At 52.1% G+C, this 21,683-nt stretch overlaps 2 protein-coding genes across 2 annotated transcripts; one reads left to right on the forward strand and one right to left on the reverse strand.

Moving 5' to 3' along the window:
* Positions 1 to 771: 771 nt before the first annotated feature.
* On the forward strand, positions 772 to 17,289 carry ITPKC (inositol-trisphosphate 3-kinase C). The gene is made up of 7 exons (XM_053474142.1): positions 772 to 2,031; positions 14,903 to 14,999; positions 15,183 to 15,396; positions 15,490 to 15,694; positions 16,046 to 16,147; positions 16,609 to 16,680; positions 16,970 to 17,289. Exons 1-7 carry the CDS (start codon positions 772 to 774, stop codon positions 17,171 to 17,173), a joined length of 2,154 nt encoding a protein of 717 aa, XP_053330117.1. The 3' UTR covers positions 17,174 to 17,289.
* A 1,890-nt stretch (positions 17,290 to 19,179) lies between these two features.
* ACTMAP (actin maturation protease) lies at positions 19,180 to 20,900 on the reverse strand. The gene is made up of 6 exons (XM_053473446.1): positions 20,686 to 20,900; positions 20,522 to 20,590; positions 20,287 to 20,411; positions 20,003 to 20,132; positions 19,686 to 19,756; positions 19,180 to 19,574 (listed from the first exon to the last, which is right to left on the reverse strand). Exons 1-6 carry the CDS (start codon positions 20,877 to 20,879, stop codon positions 19,267 to 19,269), a joined length of 897 nt encoding a protein of 298 aa, XP_053329421.1. The 5' UTR covers positions 20,880 to 20,900; the 3' UTR covers positions 19,180 to 19,266.
* Positions 20,901 to 21,683: the final 783 nt, after the last annotated feature.

Here is a 21,683-nt window from a genome sequence, read left to right on the forward strand (position 1 = left end):
TTTTTTTGCAATCGTTGGAAGTGTTATGGACTATATTTTGGGAGCGCAGCTTCCCCGCGGAGGCACACCTGTTATACGACCTAAGATACACCATGCGGCGCAAGGATACGCGCCGCTGAATGTGTTGCTGGGACACGCTAGGCTTTGTTTTTCCAGTCACGCCTTCTCGTCTTTGATTGGCTGTTTCCGCTCGTGACGTATGCTACGAGGGTAGGGAGTCTCCGGATAACGGTGGCTGGGATGGGACAAAGATCATCTAGTCGCGCAGCTGGGGCTGCCGCTGCTCCCTCCGCACCCGGAGACTGGAAGAAGCTGTTGGAAGTTCGGAGGCGTCGGCGAGGGGAGAGCAGGAGCCCGAACAACACGCTCACCCCTACCCCGAGGACCGAGAGGGGCACCGAGCAAGCACCGTACCAGCAGCCGGGCCGAGAGAGGGGTACAGTACAGAGTACACAGGCTGAAATAGTGAGGGGTACAGTGCTTAGTATACAGCCAGGTACAGAGAGGGGTACAGTACTGAGTACATGGCCTGAAGTAGAAAGGGGTTCAGTACTCTGTACTCATTCTGTAATAGAGAGGGGTAGAGAACAGAGTACACAGTCTGAAGTAGCGAGGGGTACAGTACAGAGTATAGAGTGTGGTGTAGAGACCAGTGCAGTACAAAGTATACAGACTGAATTAGATGTGGGTACAGCACAGGGTTTAGAGCCTGGCGCAGCCAGGGGTACAGTGCTGAGTATAGCAGCAGTCACAGGGCAGAGTTTAGAGTCTATGAGGATTGCTGGCACAGTGCAGCCTGGACTGTCTGCTGGCACAGCGCCGTGCGCAGAGGTCCCAGCACCGGGTACACCGCAGGCTGACACCATCGTAAGGCTGTTATCGGGCACAGCACTGAGTACAAGGACTGACGCAGGAGCCACAACTCTTAAACCCTCACAAAGAGCAGATCCCCCGATCGGAGCTGCCGGTCCGTCTCTGGGCGCAGGCGGCCGAGGCTGGCCAAGCGGAGCTGGTTTAGGAGGAGCGGAAGCAACAGTGGCCCTTCGCGGAGGTACAGCACCGAGCACACAAGCCATCCCGGCACCTGACATGACACTGGATGTGCAGGGAGTCGGATGCACGAGGGATTTATCCACAGCGGGCGGCTCAGCGACTGAAATGACCGGGAGAGAGAAGCCGTGGCCCGTGGACTGCGGCAAAAGCCAAGCGGGGTCACTAGGAGACCCCCCAATCATCACAGCGGGGGGCAACAAACACACGAGCAGCCTTGGGGCAGAACACCGGAGCGGGGCAACGGACAGCCTGGGGCAGTTACACATTCCAGAGGGTTTGGGGCCCAGGGGTAACGACACAGTGATCTGCCCCGGACCCCCTGGGACTGCGGACCCCCCGGTAGGGGTGGTCTTTACTGGAGAAACAACGACCATAACGCTCGAGAGGACGGGGAAGACGGACTGTTTCCATCTGGCCGACCTGTCGCTACCCGGGACAGGGCACTGCTGCCCGGCCCCTCGGCCCCCCTCTCGCCCGCTTGAGGGTCCGGGCATCGGTGCTCTTGGCATCACCAGCTTGAGGCTGACTGTTACCCCACCTGCTCAGGAGACCCTTCATGAGATGTCGCCCGGGACGGACCCCCCGAGAGAGCAGCCGCGGTGTAAGAAAGGACCCCCTCTCCTGGAGTTCAGGCTGCTGCCGGCCGAGCTGGCCCCCGACACCCAAACTTACCCCATCCCGAGGCTCATCGTCACGCGGGACCCCGGCCCCAACCACCACCTGTCCTCCTCCCCCCAGCTCTCCGACCCCGGCTGCTGCCTGGACGTGCCCCTCTGCGGGGAGGCCGAGTCCCCCTGCTCCGACAGCGGCTGCGGGGGGTCGCCGGTGCCCTCCCTCTACCTGCGGAAGCTGTCCAGCTCGTCGGGCCTCTCGTCAGCTTCTTCCTTCGAGGAGTCCGAGGATGACTTCGGCGGCAGCGACGCGGAGCCCAACGGGGTTCATGTCCTCCTCTGCAGCCCCGACGACCAGGCGGCCGCCGTGAGTATCTCCTCTTCTCGCCTGTCCGCACGCTGGGTTTATGTGCCTCCCGAGCCTCGTTTATAGCGCAGGTCGGCCCCATCCGGCCCCCGTCTAGTCGCCCGTTTCTCCTGCTGTAACGACTCAACCCTTAATCAGTCGTTGGTCTCGTCTTAGATTCAGGAGCCGTATGTCTATCCCATGTGTGTTTAATCCCCTCACTGTATTACCCTCTACCACCTCTGCTGGGAGGCTGTTCCACTTATCTACCACCCTAGTAGTAACGTTTTCCGAGGATGGAATATCTCTGCAGGGTAACTATAGGGCAACCACAATGAATGTGTATCTAATGCTGAGCAATGTGATAAAAATGTGAGAGACGGTCCCACGGGGGCCGGTTCAGGGATTGCTGTACGGGGCATTCAGAAGCGGGTCGGGGGGGGGGGTCACCAGCAGTCACCCCAGAAAATGCCCTCAGGGTGTGGAAGTCCGAAAAGGGCTCGACGATGCATGGGGGGCATTGACAAGGGTTTTATGTCTGCATTGGGATGGAATGTGGGGGGGGCTCCCTGGGGGCCGCGGGTTCCCGGCTGATCCTGCAGGTCATGGAGCCGGTGCCCCCCCCCGTGGTGAGACAGTTCATTAGAGCGCTGCCTGTGTTTGCCGAGAGATAATCGTCGTTGTGTTTGCTCTTCAGGCGCTTTGTGCTCCGTTTACCTCCGGCAAACACTTTGTGTGGAGGGACTCGGTACTCAGCGCCGAGCAAGCTGTCCGCGCGTGCCCCCCTCCGCCCCCAAAGAGAGCGCCGTCCCAAAGAGAGCGCCGTCCCCGTGCCCCCCAAAGAGAGCGCCGCCCCCGTGCCCCCCAAAAAGAGCGCCGTCCCCGTGCCCCCCAAAGAGAGCGCACCGTCCCCCCACACATGTAATTAGGGGGTATAATGCAGAATTGCCCCCATGTGTTTGCACCTAATATTAAAGGGGAATCCCCCCCCCATCCTATGAGAGCGCGGGTGACGCCGCAGCGCCCGAATCATTGCTGCGGATACAAAGTATCTGCCGCTCTAAAGCTGCCGTCCCACCGACTCGCGGAATTCGACACTTCTTGTAACTAAACGCTGTTTTGGAAGCGTCGTTCCCGCTTTTGGCGGCCGGCCGGGCCCCTCCCCCTCTCCGTCTGGTATGGCGCCGTCATATTCCGCAGCGCTGTACAATCATCCCTTAATCAAATACCATGTTGCAGTTTTTATTTGCTGGGGACGTTTAATTGTCACGTGACACGGAAGCGGGCAGTGATTGGATGATGAAGAAGCGTGAAGTTTTATCGCATGATGGATCTGCTCCGGGTGATGAGTTTAAGTTTTTCCCTGAAAAAGGGACCTCCGTGGCATTTATCCGGGCCGTGGGGAAGAGGAAGCTTCTGATTTAACCCTGTGTGTTCCGCGCTGGGTGACGCATGATGATGATGATGATGAGGCTGTGAGTCATTGGGTTTGAATCTGTTTTGATTTACTGGGACGGGATCCAAACGGCGCGGCCCGGACACGCCGCTCCGCCGAGCTCTGCAGGTGCTGCGGAAATACCTGTCCGACCGGTGCAGCATGCGCGACTCGGGGGAAAAGTTCACATTCCTGCATCATCATCATCATCATCGTCGTTCCATTCCTGCCAACTGTCCCGTGCTCCAATGAAGTCCTGTGTTTTCACGCGTGAGACACGTACTCTTTCCCTTCTGGGTGTTCTGGCTGAGCGTAGTGGGAGTTGCTCTCCAGCAGTTATAACCCCCTGATAAGGCTTGGCGAGGGGTAATTGGCGCGTCTCCTTTCATTCATTTACAATGCCGGTTGAGCCCCCTGTAGAGGGCAGAGCGCGGGATCTTGGTGGAAGGTTTGGGGGGCGCCCCCCCTCCTCAGGACCCGTATTAAATTACCCCCAGAGAGGTTTTACAACAGGGGGCAAAATCCATTGCGGAATTTCTATACCCCCTTTGATTGGCTGAGATGCTCGCTGACATCATTGATGCTAATCATTCCATCACAATGGTTTTTTTTTAACTTTTTTTATTTTAACTTTTTTTATTTATTTAATGGGTAATTAATACATTTACAACATACCGTCACGAGGTGTTAACCCCTTAAAGGCATTGTAAAAATCATTGAAAACAAAACTTAGAAGGTTGTTTTCTAGTTTATTTTATTTTTTTTGAAGGGCCACAAAAGAATAATCTAAATACCTGCGTATGAAGGTGGTCCCGCGGGCCCCCACCTACGAGTGACTCGGTACCCGCCGGGGGGGGGGCACCGGATAAAGGTGTCATTAAATTCCTAGCTGGAATGCGGAAGGAATTCTGCGTGTAATTCCTCACGCTCCCTGCAGACCTCAGCAGTCTCTTCTACGCGTCAAAGATGATTAAAGGTTGTTTACGTTTTTTGCGCGGCGTTTCCTTCTCGCAGGTTTCCCGGCCGGGGATGTTTCCCGTTTTCTTGGCGCCGTCACCCGGCAATTAACTTATTTTTAGGTACCAGAAACCTGAGGGTATTTACCAGGTCGTAATACGAGTGATTAGATGATGTTATGTATCGAGAGGGCGGTAGACCGCCTCCCAGCAGAAACGGTAGAGGCTAAACCAGTGAGGGCAGATCGGCCCCCGGCGGCCCCCGTCTAGTCGCCCGTTTCACTCAAACCTTAATCAGTCGTTGGTCTCGTCTTAGATTCAGGAGCCGGATGTCTATCCCATGCATGTTTAATCCCCTCACTGTATTACCCTCTACCACCTCAGCTGGGAAGCTGTTCCACATATCTACCAGGAACAAGGACCACTCGGCTATTATGTGCAATAAAGTGCATGTGATGGCTTTAATGTCCCTTTTAACGCGCGTTGTGTCCAGCAGAAGGGTCCGGCTCCCTCCCAGGGGTTTGGGGTGATGGGCCGTTTGGCCCCGGGGGGGGGGGGTCTGTTTGGCAGGCAGGGTTTGTCTGATAGGAATTCCTCTGTCAGAAATTCCTGTCCTGCTGAGCAAACAGGGTGTGCAAGTCCTGCTGCCCCGGGAGAGTCGGCACAAAGTGATACTTCAGCAGTTACCTCCGCAAACGCAGGCAGGGGCCCCGATTAACCCTTTGCGGGGCACCAGAGTCTAACACTAGAGGGTCTGAGGCTGAGATGGAATGGAAGGGAGATTTACTTTACTGAGAGGGTGGTGGATAAGCGGAGCAGCCTCCCAGCAGAGGTGGTAGAGGGTAATACAGTGAGGGGATTAAACATGCATGGGATAGACATACGGCTCCTGAATCTAAGACGAGACCGACGGCTGATTTCTCCATTCAGCGTAACTGGCGCCAGACTCCAGGCGCGCCCCTTAACCGCGTCCCTGTCCTTCAGGTCTCTCTCGCCGTGACGTCTGCCCCGTGTTTTTTCCTCCCCCTTCTCTTTTTTTTTTGAGAATAAGCAGCGTTTTCCGTCCGCGTCTCTGTTGTTTCCAGATGGCGTTTAATGACCGCGATGTTTAGCGCAGACCAGGCGTGTGGCAGCAAATCACGGCTTTATGTGTTTAGCCGGGAAATCCTGGCTCTGTTTACATTTTTCTTTATTTTTTTTGAAGGAATTTTTATGATTTTAGGAAGTTCGGTTGATCTTCGGCGGGTCCCGACGCATCACAGATCCTGGCACACAGAGGGTTAAAGCATTGTTGTTGGTTTGGGTCTTTTCCAAAAAAAAATCCACGTTTTGTTTTGTTGGGGATTAGAAACGTTCTGTATTAACCTCTACCGCTTCTGCTGGGAGGCCGTTCCACGTATTTACCAACCAATACAAACATCTTAAAGAGCCAGAAGCCCCTGTGGATCAGGGTTTATAAAGTATTACGGGGTCCGCTGCAGACCGTCGCTTCAGGGCTCCGTGGATGGACGGCGTCACCTCCGTCCCCGTTTTACCTGCTCTCGGCTCTCCCCGGGGGCGGGAGGTCTGCGGGAGGTCGGGGGTTAATACGCACACGCAGTTTTTCTCCTGTGTCATGGAAAATTCTCCTGTGGTTGCAGCTACTGAGCAACTTCTCAACGTCAGCACCGAGTCCTCCCTCCTTCCACCTATCCCCCCCCTCCTTCCACCTACCCCCCCCCATTGTACCTTTTTAGTGTTTTTTGTCTCATTGTCACTGAAAGCCACAGACAGGTGTGACGCTGGTAGGTTAAAAGGGGTTCAGGGGTAACAAGTCCCAGTGTGTGGGGGGTAGATTTCAGGTCAGTGGATGATGAGGGGGTCCTAATACCCACCTAGGGGGCTGACCCCCCCCTCTGCCTCCCCATCTTCAGATTTTTTTTCTGAAAGTATGGTGGGGCAAATAACCTGCAGAAGGGCTATAGATATACCTGCAGGGGTATGTGCCTGTAGGGAGGGAGGGGGCTAGTTGTATCTTCAGGGGGGTTACTGCCAAGAGGTGTAGGTACTTACCTGTAGTGATGGGGGTTGTTTATATCTGCAAAGTGTTAATACCAAGAGGGGTATGTACCTACTTGCGTTGAGGGGGTGTGTGTACCTACTTGCGTTGAGGGGGTGTGTGTACCTACTTGCATTGAGGGGGGTGTGTGTACCTACTTGCATTGAGGGGGGGTATGTACCTACTTGCGTTGAGGGGGTGTGTGTACCTACTTGCATTGAGGGGGTGTGTGTACCTACTTGCGTTGAGGGGGGGTATGTACCTACTTGCGTTGGGGGGGTTATGTACCCACAGGGGGCTTAGCAGAGGGGATGTGCCAAGTTAGAGAGAGAGTGAGAGAGACCCAGCCGTGTGCGCACCACGTGTGTCGGTGTGCTCGTGTACACGCTGCACGCACAGGGCACACAGAATGCGAAGTGCGTGGCTTAGTGGCTTGGTTTTTCGTTGACCCCCCCAGGATAGTGAGAGTTGCCCCGAGGCCCCGGCTGGGTGTGATCGGAGTGAACCACGTCCGTCGTTGCTTTTCATGATGTCATCAGCGGTGGGTTTTTGTTCGGAATTCTGTGTTCGCCCTGAGGCTCATCTGTGGTTTAAAGGGCAGTTGGTATTGAGGGGCTTCTTGGTGCTGCGGGGGGTATTCTGTGGCTTTTGCGGTGCTGAGGAGCGGGGCGGTGGCATTCGGTGGCGTTGGTGACGCGGGGCGAGTGCTTGAGGCTCGTTGTCTGTTTGGTGAGAAAGGGCCTGCCGTGGCTCCGTGACTCGCGTCATGTGAGTGTCTTGATGAGGCTTGCCCATTCCCTCCTACCCACGCGGAGCTCTGGCTTTGGGGGGGGGACACGGCCGGGGGGCTCATAGGACTGTCTCACCGGATGCCGTAGCCCCCCCGTCGGATCTGTGCATGCGCGGGTCCTCCAGAAAAAGACAGAGAAATCCTGGCCTTGTCTGCCTCCTGGTAGCCATTGATGGTCCCTCCATTGGCTGCCCACCCCTGGGGCATAGCGAGGGGCTTGGCTCTTGTGGCGCGTGGCAGAGCGCCCGTGTTCCCCGCGTGTAACGCGTCGCGTGTTCTGATGTATGCAGTCCCTGTGTCGCGTCTGTTTGCACAGAGACCTCTCACACCAGTGACCTCCAAACCACAAGCAGACGGCAGCGGAAACGAGCTGTCATCAGCGACATTCCCCCCGCGCCGCTCTGATTCCTCCCCACGAGACTAACAAACATGCTGGCGTTTACTGTGTGCAGAGGGTGGACCGTTAAGCATACCGGCCGAGTATCCCTACTTAGTCTGTCCAGTCCCGTGAGAATGCTATAATGGTATGGGGGGGGGGTCAGTTCTCCTGCTGAGTCTCTGTTAAAGTCGGGACCCCCCCCACTTGTTTGTTGTGTCTGTGAATCCCCCTCCTCACAGTTGGGGTAAATTCCGCAGGCGCCCCCCGTTGCCGGAGTTTGGAGTCCTCGTGGAATTGTCGGGATTCTCATTTTTTCTTTAAACGCCCCTAAAAAATATTTTCTAACAAAATCTGCAGACCTGGAGCCGCCGTCGCTGTCAGTCATGTGATATTTTGGGTGACTTTCCCGGCTCAAACACAGCACTGAGCTGATGCTTTATGGCGATGCTAATGAAGTCCGCCCCTCCATAGACTTTCATTAGTCGGAGAGTCCGACTGGGTGATTAAGACTGAGTAATTCTTTTATTCCCACAGGCAGTATGACAAGGAGTCGGGTGGGGGGGGGATCAGATCCTCTGGTGCCACAGATTGCCTAAAATAAGGCTGCAGGCCTTTCTGTAACGTGGGTTGGGGGCTCCCAGCGGCTTCCGGGGTTGTGAGGGGGGGAACGAGCGCCCGAGGCTGGGGGGGAGGGGGATGCGAGGGTTCGAGTCGACGCTCCGTGGAGGTAACGTGAACGTTTTTGGAATTTCCCTTTAAAGCCAAACAACGCGTCCTTTATGCAGGAACAGCCTGTGGCTGAAAGGCCGCGTCTGGGAGGTTCGGGGCATCAATTACAGGTAATAGCGGCGCGCTATAAATACCTTCATTCCGTGAATCCCGCATTGTGCGAGCGGTAGGCGGAGCTGTGAGTCAGCGGGACGCCGGCGCCCGACAGCTGCTTTCATCACTTAACTCGATAAACCGGTTGTAGTTTTTGCCCCAAAATATGTTTTCAGGCAGCTGCATATCAGCCGTTTGTATGTAACCCCCCCCCGACTCCTTATACTGCCTGCGAGAAACAATAGAATGGCTCAGCCTTAATCACACAGCTGGACTCTCTGACTAATGAAAGTCTATAAAGGAACGGACTTCATTAGCATCGCCATAAAGCATCAGCTCAGTGTGGTGTTCGAGTCAGGAATACATATTATACCGGGTATACAGCGCTGGGGGGTTATATTACTGTATACAGCGCTGGGGGGTTATATTACTGTATACAGCGCTGGGAGTTATATTACTGTATACAGTGCTGGGGGGTTATATTACTGTATACAGCGCTGGGGGTTATATTACTGTATACAGCGCTGGGGGGTTATATTACTGTATACAGCGCTGGGGGTTATATTACTGTATACAGCGCTGGGGGTTATATTACTGTATACAGCGCTGGGGGTTATATTACTGTATAGAGCGCTGGGGGTTATATTACTGTATACAGTGCTGGGGGTTATATTACTGTATACAGCGCTGGGGGTTATATTACTGTATACAGCGCTGGGGGTTATATTACTGTATACAGCGCTGGGGGGTTATATTACTGTATACAGCGCTGGGAGTTATATTACTGTATACAGCGCTGGGGGGGTTATATTACTGTATACAGCGCTGGGGGTTATATTACTGTATACAGTGCTGGGGGTTATATTACTGTATACAGCGCTGGGGGTTATATTACTGTATACAGCGCTGGGGGGTTATATTACTGTATACAGCGCTGGGGGGTTATATTACTGTATACAGCGCTGGGGGTTATATTACTGTATACAGCGCGGGGGGTTATATTACTGTATACAGCGCTGGGGGTTATATTACTGTATACAGCGCTGGGGGGGTTATATTACTGCATACAGCGCTGGGGGGTTATATTACTGTATACAGCACTGGGGGTTATATTACTGTATACAGTGCTGGGGGGTTATATTACTGTATACAGTGCTGGGGGGTTATATTACTGTATACAGCGCTGGGGGTTATATTACTGCATACAGTGCTGGGGGGTTATATTACTGTATACAGCGCTGGGGGTTATATTACTGCATACAGCGCTGGGGGTTATATTACTGTATACAGCGCTGGGGGTTATGTTACTGTATACAGCGCTGGGGGGTTATATTGCTGTATACAGCGCTGGGGGGTTATATTACTGTATACAGCGCCGGGGGTTATATTACAGTATACAGCGCCGGGGGTTATATTACAGTATACAGCGCCGGGGGTTATATTACTGTATACAGCACTGGGGGTTATATTACTGTATACAGCACTGGGGGTTATATTACTGTATACAGTGCTGGGGGTTATATTACTGTATACAGTGCTGGGGGTTATATTACTGTATACAGCGCTGGGGGGTTATATTACTGTATACAGCGCTGGGGGGTTATATTACTGTATACAGTGCTGGGGGTTATATTACTGTATACAGTGCTGGGGGTTATATTACTGTATACAGCGCTGGGGGTTATATTACTGTATACAGCGCTGGGGGGTTATATTACTGTATACAGCGCTGGGGGGTTATATTACTGTATACAGCGCTGGGGGTTATATTACTGTATACAGCGCTGGGGGTTATATTACTGTATACAGCGCTGGGGGTTATATTACTGTATACAGCGCGGGGGGTTATATTACTGTATACAGCGCTGGGGGGATATATTACTGTATACAGCGCTGGGGGGTTATTACTTTATACAGAGCTGGGGGGTTATTACTTTATACAGAGCTGGGGGGTTATATTACTGTATACAGCGCTGGGGGGTTATTACTTTATACAGAGCTGGGGGGTTATATTACTGTATACAGCGCTGGGGGTTATATTACTGTATACAGCGCTGGGGGTTATATTACTGTATACAGCGCTGGGGGGGTTATATTACTGTATACAGTGCTGGGGGTTATATTACTGCATACAGCGCTGGGGGGTTATATTACTGTATACAGTGCTGGGGGTTATATTACTGTATACAGTGCTGGGGGTTATATTACTGTATACAGTGCTGGGGGTTATATTACTGTATACAGCGTGGGGGGTTATATTACTGTATACAGTGCTGGGGGTTATATTACTGTATACAGTGCTGGGGGGTTATATTACTGTATACAGCGCTGGGGGTTATATTACTGTATACAGCGCTGGGGGGTTATATTACTGTATACAGCGCGGGGGTTATATTACTGTATACAGCGCTGGGGGGTTATATTACTGTATACAGCGCTGGGGGTTATATTACTGTATACAGCGCTGGGGGTTATATTACTGTATACAGCGCTGGGGGTTATATTACTGTATACAGCGCTGGGGGTTATATTACTGTATACAGCGCTGGGGGTTATATTACTGTATACAGCGCTGGGGGGTTATATTACTGTATACAGCGCTGGGGGGTTATATTACTGTATACAGCGCTGGGGGTTATATTACTGTATACAGTGCTGGGGGTTATATTACTGTATACAGCGCTGGGGGGTTATATTACTGTATACAGCGCTGGGGGGTTATATTACTGTATACAGCGCTGGGGGGTTATATTACTGTATACAGAGCTGGGGGTTATATTACTGTATACAGTGCTGGGGGTTATATTACTGTATACAGCGCTGGGGGGTTATATTACTGTATACAGCGCTGGGGGGTTATATTACTGTATACAGCGCTGGGGGGTTATATTACTGTATACAGCGCTGGGGGGTTATATTACTGTATACAGCGCTGGGGGTTATATTACTGTATACAGCACGGGGGGGTTATATTACTGTATACAGTGCTGGGGGGTTATATTACTGTATACAGCGCTGGGGGTTATATTTCTGTATACAGCGCTGGGGGTTATATTACTGTATACAGCGCTGGGGGTTATATTACTGTATACAGTGCTGGGGGTTATATTACTGTATACAGCGCTGGGGGTTATATTACTGTATACAGTGCTGGGGGGTTATATTACTGTATACAGTGCTGGGGGTTATATTACTGTATACAGCGCTGGGGGGTTATATTACTGTATACAGCGCGGGGGTTATATTACTGTATACAGCGCTGGGGGGTTATATTACTGTATACAGCGCTGGGGGTTATATTACTGTATACAGCGCTGGGGGTTATATTACTGTATACAGCGCTGGGGGTTATATTACTGTATACAGCGCTGGGGGTTATATTACTGTATACAGCGCTGGGGGTTATATTACTGTATACAGTGCTGGGGGGTTATATTACTGTATACAGTGCTGGGGGTTATATTACTGTATACAGCGCTGGGGGTTATATTACTGTATACAGCGCTGGGGGTTATATTACTGTATACAGCGCTGGGGGTTATATTACTGTATACAGTGCTGGGGGTTATATTACTGTATACAGTGCTGGGGGTTATATTACTGTATACAGCGCTGGGGGTTATATTACTGTATACAGCGCTGGGGGGTTATATTACTGTATACAGCGCTGGGGGGGTTATATTACTGTATACAGCACTGGGGGTTATATTACTGTATACAGCACTGGGGGTTATATTACTGTATACAGCGCTGGGGGTTATATTACTGTATACAGCGCTGGGGGGTTATATTACTGTATACAGCGCTGGGGGGGTTATATTACTGTATACAGCGCTGGGGGGGTTATATTACTGTATACAGCGCTGGGGGGTTATATTACTGTATACAGCGCTGGGGGGTTATATTACTGTATACAGCGCTGGGGGTTATATTACTGTATACAGCGCTGGGGGTTATATTACTGTATACAGCGCTGGGGGGTTATATTACTGTATACAGCGCTGGGGGGTTATATTACTGTATACAGCGCTGGGGGTTATATTACTGTATACAGCGCTGGGGGTTATATTACTGTATACAGCGCTGGGGGGTTATATTACTGTATACAGCGCTGGGGGTTATATTACTGTATACAGCGCTGGGGGTTATATTACTGTATACAGCGCTGGGGGTTATTACTGTATACAGCGCTGGGGGTTATATTACTGTATACAGCGCTGGGGATTATATTACTGTATACAGCGCTGGGGGTTATATTACTGTATACAGCACTGGGGGTTATATTACTGTATACAGCGCTGGGGGTTATATTACTGTATACAGCGCTGGGGGTTATATTACTGTATACAGCGCTGGGGGTTATATTACTGTATACAGAGCTGGGGGTTATATTACTGTATACAGTGCTGGGGGGTTATATTACTGTATACAGTGCTGGGGTTATATTACTGTATACAGCGCTGGGGGGTTATATTACTGTATACAGTGCTGGGGGTTATATTACCGTATACAGCGCTGGGGGGGTTATATTACCGTATACAGCCCTGGGGGGGTATATTACTGTATACAGCGCTGGGGGGTTATATTACCGTATACAGCGCTGGGGGGGTTTGATAGTTCGGCCCCCGTGGCCGGCATCGGCCCGGCCGTCCTGCACACAGATCCGCCACTTGTCGCTTTAAGCTCTCTGTAAATATTTGTCCCAAAGTACTAACAAGCGCCACATCGGTCCCCCCGTCGCGCTGTTTACTCTCTGCTCCTGTATACATTGACTCTGAAACAATGGTCACGCTCCTCGAAATCTATCAACCCCGCGAGACGGGCAAACAGAGGGCCACGTGATGGCGTCACGGCTGAGTGACACGCGGGGTGATGCCACATCGGGCTCTTTCTCTCTCATCGAGGGCTTTATTCACTAAACTGTGAGATGCAGTGACTTGAAACATTGTAGTCGGGCATTTATTCCGGGCCAAACCTAAAGAGAAGAGCCAAGCTGGCTCCCCGTGATCATTCCATATGAAGAAGAGACCTCTGAGGTCTGGCGCTGTGTGACGTACAGTTAACCCCATAGGAGCAGCTCTGTGATTGGTCGGAAACGTTTTAATCCCTCCACGAATGAATACGTGCAAACCGATTCTTTTGTTTTTTGGTGGGAGCGCTTTGTCATGTGACGCAAACGCAGGCATTGATTGGTTGTTTCTGCAGAGTCCCTTTAACACGCGCCGGAGTGCAACAGCAGCTTAAACTGCGTACTTTAAATGGTAGAATGTAAGCTCTTTGGCCCGGCTCCCGTTCTGTTACTGAGATAAAAATAATTAGAATAATAAATTAGCCTTTTCTATAAAAAAAAAACAAAAAACAAAAGCTTTAAAGCGATTTAGTTTGCTGTAGATTTTCGCTTAGGCCCGCGTCTGCTAAGTCGTTTACCCCTCCTGGTGCAAGGTGACCGACGCTGGCTGCGCCTACCCTGTGTGATCAGTGCTTGGGGCTTCTGCGAGCTTGTAATACCCTCACGCGGGGCAACAGACCCCCCCCCCCCGTTACTGGCTCAATGCCGAGGGGGCCGTCGGGTATTACTGTGATGTGCATGCCTGTGGCACTCAGGGGGTTAAAAGTAAATCGCCTTCCCTTATAGCTTTTAACCCCCTATCTTCTGTGCTGCCGAGGGCGGAAGCCTCCTGGGTCTCCCTCTCTGTCGCTCAGTAAGCCGGTGGAGTTAGGACTTTGCCCGGCCCCGACACAAAGTGTTTCAGACGCGCTGAGATTCCAGGCTCGCCCCACCGGCCCCTCTCTGTGGCCCTGAGCCGTCCTCGGAGCCTGTAGGTGCAGGCCGGGGGCCCCCCTGGTGCTGTAATGGAAGCTGACCTGCCCTCTGATGAGGTAGGATGGGGTTAATCGGGGGGTTCATTGATACTTCAATGAAACCTCTATAGTTTCCAAAGGGTTAAGTCTCTATTTCTGGCCAAACGAGCCCAGTTTTAGTCTGAGGATTGCTTTGGGGCGGAACAGATCCCTTGGGGCAAACGTGGACCCCGCCGGCTTTCTGTGAGGGGCTTTAAAGACCTCCGCTGCTGTCTCTTTAAATGTCGTTTCCTCTTCCTGCTTCCCACCAGACTGTGGGGTCTTCGGTTAGTTGCCCCGCTGTGGGGCAGATAAACGAGCCTGGAAGTGATGAGAGCGGCCGGGGGATTCGGGTATCTTCTCGCGTCCCGCTAGCTGTATTTCCCCGGTGGTTGTCCGGGGGCCGCAGGGGCCGCCGCTCCTTTTGTAATCAATGTTCCGTTATAGAATGTTTGGGAAGCCGCCGGATTCTTCTTGAGCTGACCTGAAGTCGTCATTCTTTCCATAAGATCCCCGGGGCCTTCATACAGGCGTCTACAGGGGGGCTCGGAGCGACGGGGGACACGTGAAGTACATGTTAAGCGCCCCTCGCGTGTTTCCGTGTGTGACTTATCTGTCTGTTTGTTTCCAGAGGTCCTGGAGAAAGCTGAAGAACATCGTGCATTGGTCCCCGTTTGTGGTGTCCTTCAGGAAGAACTATCCTTGGATCCAGCTGGCGGGACACGCAGGTAATTTGGACCCGAGTGCATGATGGGAGTCGTAGTTCCGCTGGGTGTGTGGTTTTAAAGCCCCCCGTGCCGTCCGGATGTCCCTTCGCCGCGGTCCACGCTCCCCGTCCACATCCGCTCCACATCCGCTCCCCGTCCACATCCGCTCCCCGTCCACATCCGCTCCTTTTTCCCCCCCGTCAGGTAACTTCAAGGCCGGAGAATACGGGAAGATCCTGAAGAAGTTCTGCCAGTCGGAGCAGCAGTGTTTGGAATGGCTGAACAGAGACTCGCTGCGTCCGTTTGTCCCCGGGTACTACGGCGTGGTGGAGAAAGACGGAGAGACCTACAACCAGATGGAAGACCTCCTCTCCGACTTCGACTCTCCGTCCATCATGGACTGCAAAATGGGGGTCAGGTAAGCGACGTTTTGGTCCGGCTCTTCCTCGGCGCGGTTTTCTTGTCCCCTTCGACGTTCTCCTCCTCGACCTTCTTCTGCTTCCCCGTCCAGGACGTATTTGGAGGAGGAGCTGGTGAAAGCGCGAGAGAAGCCCAAGCTGAGGAGGGACATGTACGAGAAGATGATAGCCGTCGACCCCGACGCTCCCACGGAGGAAGAGCACAAGCAGAAGGCCATCCTGAAGCCACGATACATGCAGTGGAGAGAGACCCTCAGTTCCACGGCTACTCTGGGATTTAGGATAGAGGGGATTAAGGTGAGGCCGGGCTTTTGGGGTATTTAACTCGTTGGGTTGGGGGGGCGGGGGCCTCCGTCTTGGAGATCTGGAGTGATCCGCGTCCAGCGTGGTTCTGGCCAAAGCTGGAAACTTAGGTGTGACCATCGTACCTGGACCGTACCATCGTACCTGGACCGTACCATGGACACCCGTGTAACGGGGGCCGCGCCGTGTATGTTGAAGGCAGCGCGTGTGTCTTTTATGGGGATGCTCTGTAACATTCACCTGACGGTCCTGTCTCCGGAGCCGCGGGGGGGGGGGGAATTAGAATGTTTACGCGTGGAATTCGGAGACCCCGCCGTCTAACTCGGCCGTCACTTTACTCTGCAGAAAGGCGACGGGACGTGCGACACGAACTTCAAGAAGACCAAGCACCGCGAGCAGATCGTCCGGACGCTGGAGGACTTTGTAGACGGAAATAAAAACATCTTGGTGAGTGTGAGGAACGGCGGCTGCCTTTTTTCCCCCTTGCATGTTTAATACCCTCACTGTATTACCTTCTACCACCCCTGCTGGGAGGCTGTTCCACTTATCTACCACCCTCTCAGTAAAGTAAGACTCTCTTCCATATCCATATCCATATCTGACCCCTCTAGTGTTAGATTCCGGTCTCTTCTCCTAGCATTTATCCCCCTGGTCTTTGTTAAATCCCTTCTATGTATTTAAATGCCCCCCCCCCCGACGGACATATTGAGACCCCCCAGTCTTTCCTGATCGCGTTTATCCTGCAGACCGTTCCCCGTTTTAGTCGCCTCCTCTGATCTCTGTCCAGAATGCCTCTGTCCTTCCGGAGACGGGGGCCTCCAGCACTGTAACCACTACTCTAGGTTGAGATCTGGCCAGAGATCCCAGAACTGATCCAACACGTTTTTTTTTTCTTTCTTATTTAACAGAAAAACTACTTAATGAGGTTAAAAGATCTTCGCACGGAGCTCGAGAAATCCGAGTTCTTCAAGCTGCACGAGGTAAGAAGCTGTCGGCCGCCGGGACGCCGCGCTTTGGGCTGAAAACGCATCTTTCTGAGAAAAAATAAATAAATAATCAAAACCAGAACGTCTGAATCGCCGTAATAGGAATGTTTAGAATGTGCGAGTCGGAACGCGGCGGTTCGGATAGATCGTATTCATTGGGCTCTGTGACGCTCGGCACGCGTGTAACACGCTAGGGAAGGGATCCGTGTCACCGGTGGGGGGGTCCGTGTTTTCGGATCCTGGCGGATCCCCGGCGCTCACTCTGTCCTTCCGCCCCGCGCAGGTCGTCGGGAGCTCCCTGCTCTTCGTCCACGACGCCTCGGAGCTCGCCAAAGTGTGGATGATCGACTTCGGGAAGACGGTTCGGCTGCCGTACAAGCAGACCCTAAACCACCGGACGCCGTGGGCCGAGGGCAACCGGGAAGACGGCTACCTGTGGGGCCTGGACAACCTCATCAACATCTTCACCGACATGGTGCAGGACTAGCCGAGGAGACCGCGGGGGGGCGACCTCGACCCGCCAGCCCGGCCCCCGCCCCGCTGCCTGGACTTCCGGCTCCGAGACGCCGAGAATATTTTTCCTGGAATTTTTTATTTTTTTTTTTGCTCTATGAAAATCGTGTATTTTACCCGAATGTATTTTTTTTATAATTCTGTTTATTTATGCTGTATATTCCCGAGAGACAACACTGGAACTTCCTGTACATACGGAGCGGCTTTAAAGCCGAGGAGACGGAGTCCGCTCCTTTTTTTTTTATTGTATATATTATTTTTATGACGACTTTAGATACCCGGAAGCGATTTCTCTTCTATTTTAATATATATATATTTTTTAAAGCAAATAATGTTAATAAGAGGGTGAGGATTTATACTTTTATTTATCTGTTATACATGACTATAGATTTTAGGGTTTTTTTTTTTTATACTTCCTTACTAAACCAAAGAAAGTGAGTGAATGAGGATTTAATGGGGTGCAGTAATTTCCTTTATGGGCTTCCTCTCCGGGGTGGAAACAACCAATCAGCTGCCAGCTCCAGCCTCCCTTACCGAACATTTTATATGACGCTTTCAGCCCAAATACGACAAAAATCCTCATTCATTCACTCTGATTTCATTCGTATTGCAGACCAAACGTAGATTACATCGTTCTAGGAAATAAAATCTGCAAAAACTGGATTTTTTGGAATCTTTCTGTATTTAATTTTCAGACTTTTTCTCCCTCCCTGTGTTTTTGTTATTAACACATTCAGTGCCGTGGACGGCGTGGAGTCTTGAAAGGGGGTTAGAGCAGAGGATGCAGATAAGAGACTCCTGGCGCTCACCAGAATTCTTGGGCCGACTGCTTTCATGTTGGCAAAGGTTGATGGGAGTTGTAGTTCGCTATAGCAACAATGCACTCAGATTGGTGGAGGGGTCACCGTCGGGGCTGATTCCTAAGGGGGAGATATCTGTCATCAGGGACGTTAACAATCCTTACCCCAGGGGCCACAATTGTGATAGAGACCGCCAGTCCAGGGGGCCCTAGATTAGTCTGCGTGAGACACGGACCGCTCTCGTGGGTAAGTGGTGTGGGCTCGGGCAGGATGTTTGGGGGCAAATATGGCAAAGGCAAGCTGGGGGTAAACACGGCACTGATAAGTTGCTTGGGGTCAAAGTTGGCATTGTAGGAAGTGTTGCTCGGTAAAGTCGAGGGGGGCAGTTATTTTTGCAGTGGGGTCCTGCGGTCTCTAGTTTTGCCCAGGAGAAGAGGGCCTGTCCCTGTGAGCTTACAGTGTATCAGGAGGCAGAGGAGGGATGAGGCATATACCGAGTCAGGGTGGTCTTTCTGCAGACCCTACGTCCGTGCCCGAGCTATCGAGTAAAAAAATATATATATATATATATTTGGAAAATTAAAAGAATTGTATCAAATTCCCCCCAATCAGATTTATATTTATTGCTGAATATTGCTCCTTTTTATGACTTTACGTGTAAATAATTATTGATTTGGGGAGATGGGGCTGGAAGGACAAAAAAATGGGGCCTACATGGCTTCAGAGACGCCGGCGGTAACCAAACTGTCGGGAGTCCGTTCTTCCGGTACCTCCGGTAACGATGCCGCCAGAAACTGTCTTATGTCAGCAATAAAGAGCGCCAGACGCGCATGCGCCCGTTTAAACATTTCCTTGTGAATCTGACTTTCTGTGTAAAATATGTAAATAATTTACAGGAAATAGTTTGGTATTTTGGGCTGAGTTCTGTAAATGCGGTTCTCCAGCGTTCACCCCCTGTCCTTCTGCAGAGTCCAGTCCACGGTGGCCCCGAGGGCCTCCTAACGAGGGGGACAGAAGATCCAAATTTTCGGTGTTTTGGTAAACTGCAGAGTGCAATAAATAATATTGGTTTATATGTTATTTCATCCTCCGCTTTGATTCGAGGTTTCTTGAGGTCTCTGTGTAGTTGTTGCATAGGTGGAGAGCCCTGTGGAGTTGGGCCCGGTATCAGACTCACGTGTTTTTCTTTTCTGGATTGTTCTGGATCACACACGAGGATTTGGGGGTTTGGTGGAGGATCCCCAAAAGCACTCCACTGATTTTATCCTCAGGCCTCTCTGGGTTGCAGGAGGACGGTCTGCCCGCACAGCCCGGCCCTTACGCCCCCCTCGGGTACCACGTACACGCTGCCGTCGCTGGCTCTTTTGGGGTCGAGCTGCGTAAGCTGACCGTTACTCCTACTCACGGACTCGTAGTCCCACAGCTGGTACCGGACGCTCTTGCCCTGCTTGGCTACCAGGTACGTCTCCAGAATGTCTCCGGGCTCCAAAGCGCGCAAGTCCGACGTCGGGTGATACAATCCGGGGACCTCGGGATCAGGTTCAAAGGATCCGTTCTTCATCCCGACCAGGACACCTTAAAGAGACCGTCGTTAGAGCGTAGAGTGCTGGGACGGGCAAAGACAAGGGACCCCCAAATAACATTAACTGTCTCAATGTCCCATCCGGAGCGTCTCCAGACCCGTACCTGATATGACTGCCCAATGAGCGCGATGGCCGCTTCGCTGACACGGCTCGTGATTAAAGTCCTCGTCGTATCTGTGGCGGAGGTTAAAGGCTGTAAGAAAAGATTTACCCCGGAGCGGGACCCGGACCGCGATGGACTATTGTGTACGAACCACACCGACCCTGATCAATGCTCCAGACAGAAAGCTCCGGGGTTCTACGGGTATATATCAGGTTCTAACGCCGATCTGTGGGGCGTATTCGCTAAGTCTGCGCACGCACGGAACAGCTGGCTGAGCGAACCGATGCCCTCTGTAGCCATTGGGTCAGGAAGGATACGGTATGAGTATCGGAAGGCCGGCGGTCAGCTGCTTCAAGATTCGGGTTCTGTTCTCTCCCTCCATTCCCCCGGTGAGAAGCCGGCAACGGCAGCCAAAGACTTCTTCTGCCAGACGGGCCACGTTAGCCGCTGGGAGAGAAAGCGCAGGACAACGGCTCACAGATCCGCGGAGTCTACAGACCCGGAGAGTTTCAGCCGAGCCGCGGCCCCTCCTGCAGTCCACCGGCGGCTGCCGTCTCTGCTCCGGGGTAACGGTAATGCGGTATCAAGCTATAGAACTGACCTGAAAACATCTCCCCCTGGGCTGTGAACCCCTTCGAAACAGCAAAATTAACGACTGTGTCCAGGGGCACTTCCTGTGCAACGTCCAATAGCTTCCCTGCCATCCAGAGAGCCACCAGTCCGCACCTGAGAGGGGAAAGAGCAGTAAATGAGTGTTATACACTGGGGGGGAATAAATCGGTTCCGTATACCGCGTGGTCTCTGTGTACAGCGCTGCGCGGCGTGTAAATACTTACTGGGGTCCTTCCTGTATCAGGGACGGCACATCCTTGTTGTACAGAAGCCATTTTAACTCCTGGCTGAATCTAGAAACAAAAGAAATAAGAGTAAAGATACACGGGGAGGGTGAATGTCAGGTCTGTCCGACTCCGGCCCATTAACCCCTGCGCTCTTAGCTCACCGGCCCTGTCTGTTTCTAATCATCCGCTTTAACTCTTTGCATCCTGCCACCGACGGGTCGCTGTTCTCTGCCACCGTCTTAAAGAACTTGCTTTTCGCTAGCACCGGTGGAACGGGGGGAGAGAGGGCAGGAGGTGGGGGAGGGGGTGGAGGTTTCGGCTCGGTGGGGGGTCTCTCGCCATCTTCTTCAGGCATGGGGTCCTGCAAAAGCAGTCATTGCGCAGGCGTTACGTTATTTTATGGAGGATGTAAACAGGCGGCGGTTATCCATAAGAATAGTTCCGTGATATGATAGCGAGCGCTGGCTTGCACATGCGCATTACTGAAGCCATTAGCAGCCAATGGCATTAATGCCCTCCTGAGACCCCCCGTACACCGCACGTACACACAATCTGCCCTCCCCACCTTCCAGATCTCCGGCTGCTGACCCTTCTGCATCCCCCTCGCTACAATCACATCATCCTCAGCATACCCTCAACCTCCTAATAGAGTGTTAGCTCCTACGAGCAGGGCGCTCCCTTCCTCCTGTCCCGTCTATCTTAATGGCCATTAATTCATATTGTTCATTTTCACTGTCCCCCTAATGTAACAGCGCTATGGAATCTGCTGGCGCTATATACATTTATGGCATTTACGTTCTAAAAGTTCCTAATAGCCCGCATGGCTGAGCGTGATGGGAAGTCATATCTGACATCAGGCGGGCCAAGACGCCGACGGGCAAATTTACTGAAACAAGAACAATTCTCGGGTTTAATTTATATTCCCGGGCAATTTATCAGGAGAGTCTAAACCCGTCTCTCAAACACAGCAGGGTGAGCGGTCTAAAAACAGGGGGGACAGGACACCTCTAGGACAGCAACGGTTAGAGTTTAACCTTAACAGACTGAGGGTGATGGGAGTTGTCCTCAAGAGTGAACCTGGCAGGCTTTTCACTTATATAGATTAGTTGCAATGAAGTGTCCTCGCCCTGGGGAATAAAAATAGTAGTTTTATTAATTA

The sequence above is a fragment of the Spea bombifrons genome, chromosome 8 (assembly GCF_027358695.1).
Source record: "Spea bombifrons isolate aSpeBom1 chromosome 8, aSpeBom1.2.pri, whole genome shotgun sequence".
Lineage (NCBI taxonomy): Eukaryota > Metazoa > Chordata > Amphibia > Anura > Pelobatidae > Spea > Spea bombifrons.

Excerpts from the sequence above, each read along its gene's own strand:
- ITPKC (XM_053474142.1), top strand. The coding sequence starts at position 772 with ATGAGGATTGCTGGCACAGTGCAGCCTGGACTGTCTGCTGGCACAGCG. Across the intron at positions 2,032-14,902 it reads CCGACGACCAGGCGGCCGCC|AGGTCCTGGAGAAAGCTGAA; the intron begins GTGAGTATCTCC and ends GTTTGTTTCCAG. Across the intron at positions 15,397-15,489 it reads GACTGCAAAATGGGGGTCAG|GACGTATTTGGAGGAGGAGC; the intron begins GTAAGCGACGTT and ends TTCCCCGTCCAG.
- ACTMAP (XM_053473446.1), bottom strand. The coding sequence starts at position 20,879 with ATGCCTGAAGAAGATGGCGAGAGACCCCCCACCGAGCCGAAACCTCCA. Across the intron at positions 20,591-20,685 it reads ATTAGAAACAGACAGGGCCG|ATTCAGCCAGGAGTTAAAAT; the intron begins GTGAGCTAAGAG and ends TTTTGTTTCTAG. Across the intron at positions 20,133-20,286 it reads CCAGGGGGAGATGTTTTCAG|CGGCTAACGTGGCCCGTCTG; the intron begins GTCAGTTCTATA and ends TTTCTCTCCCAG.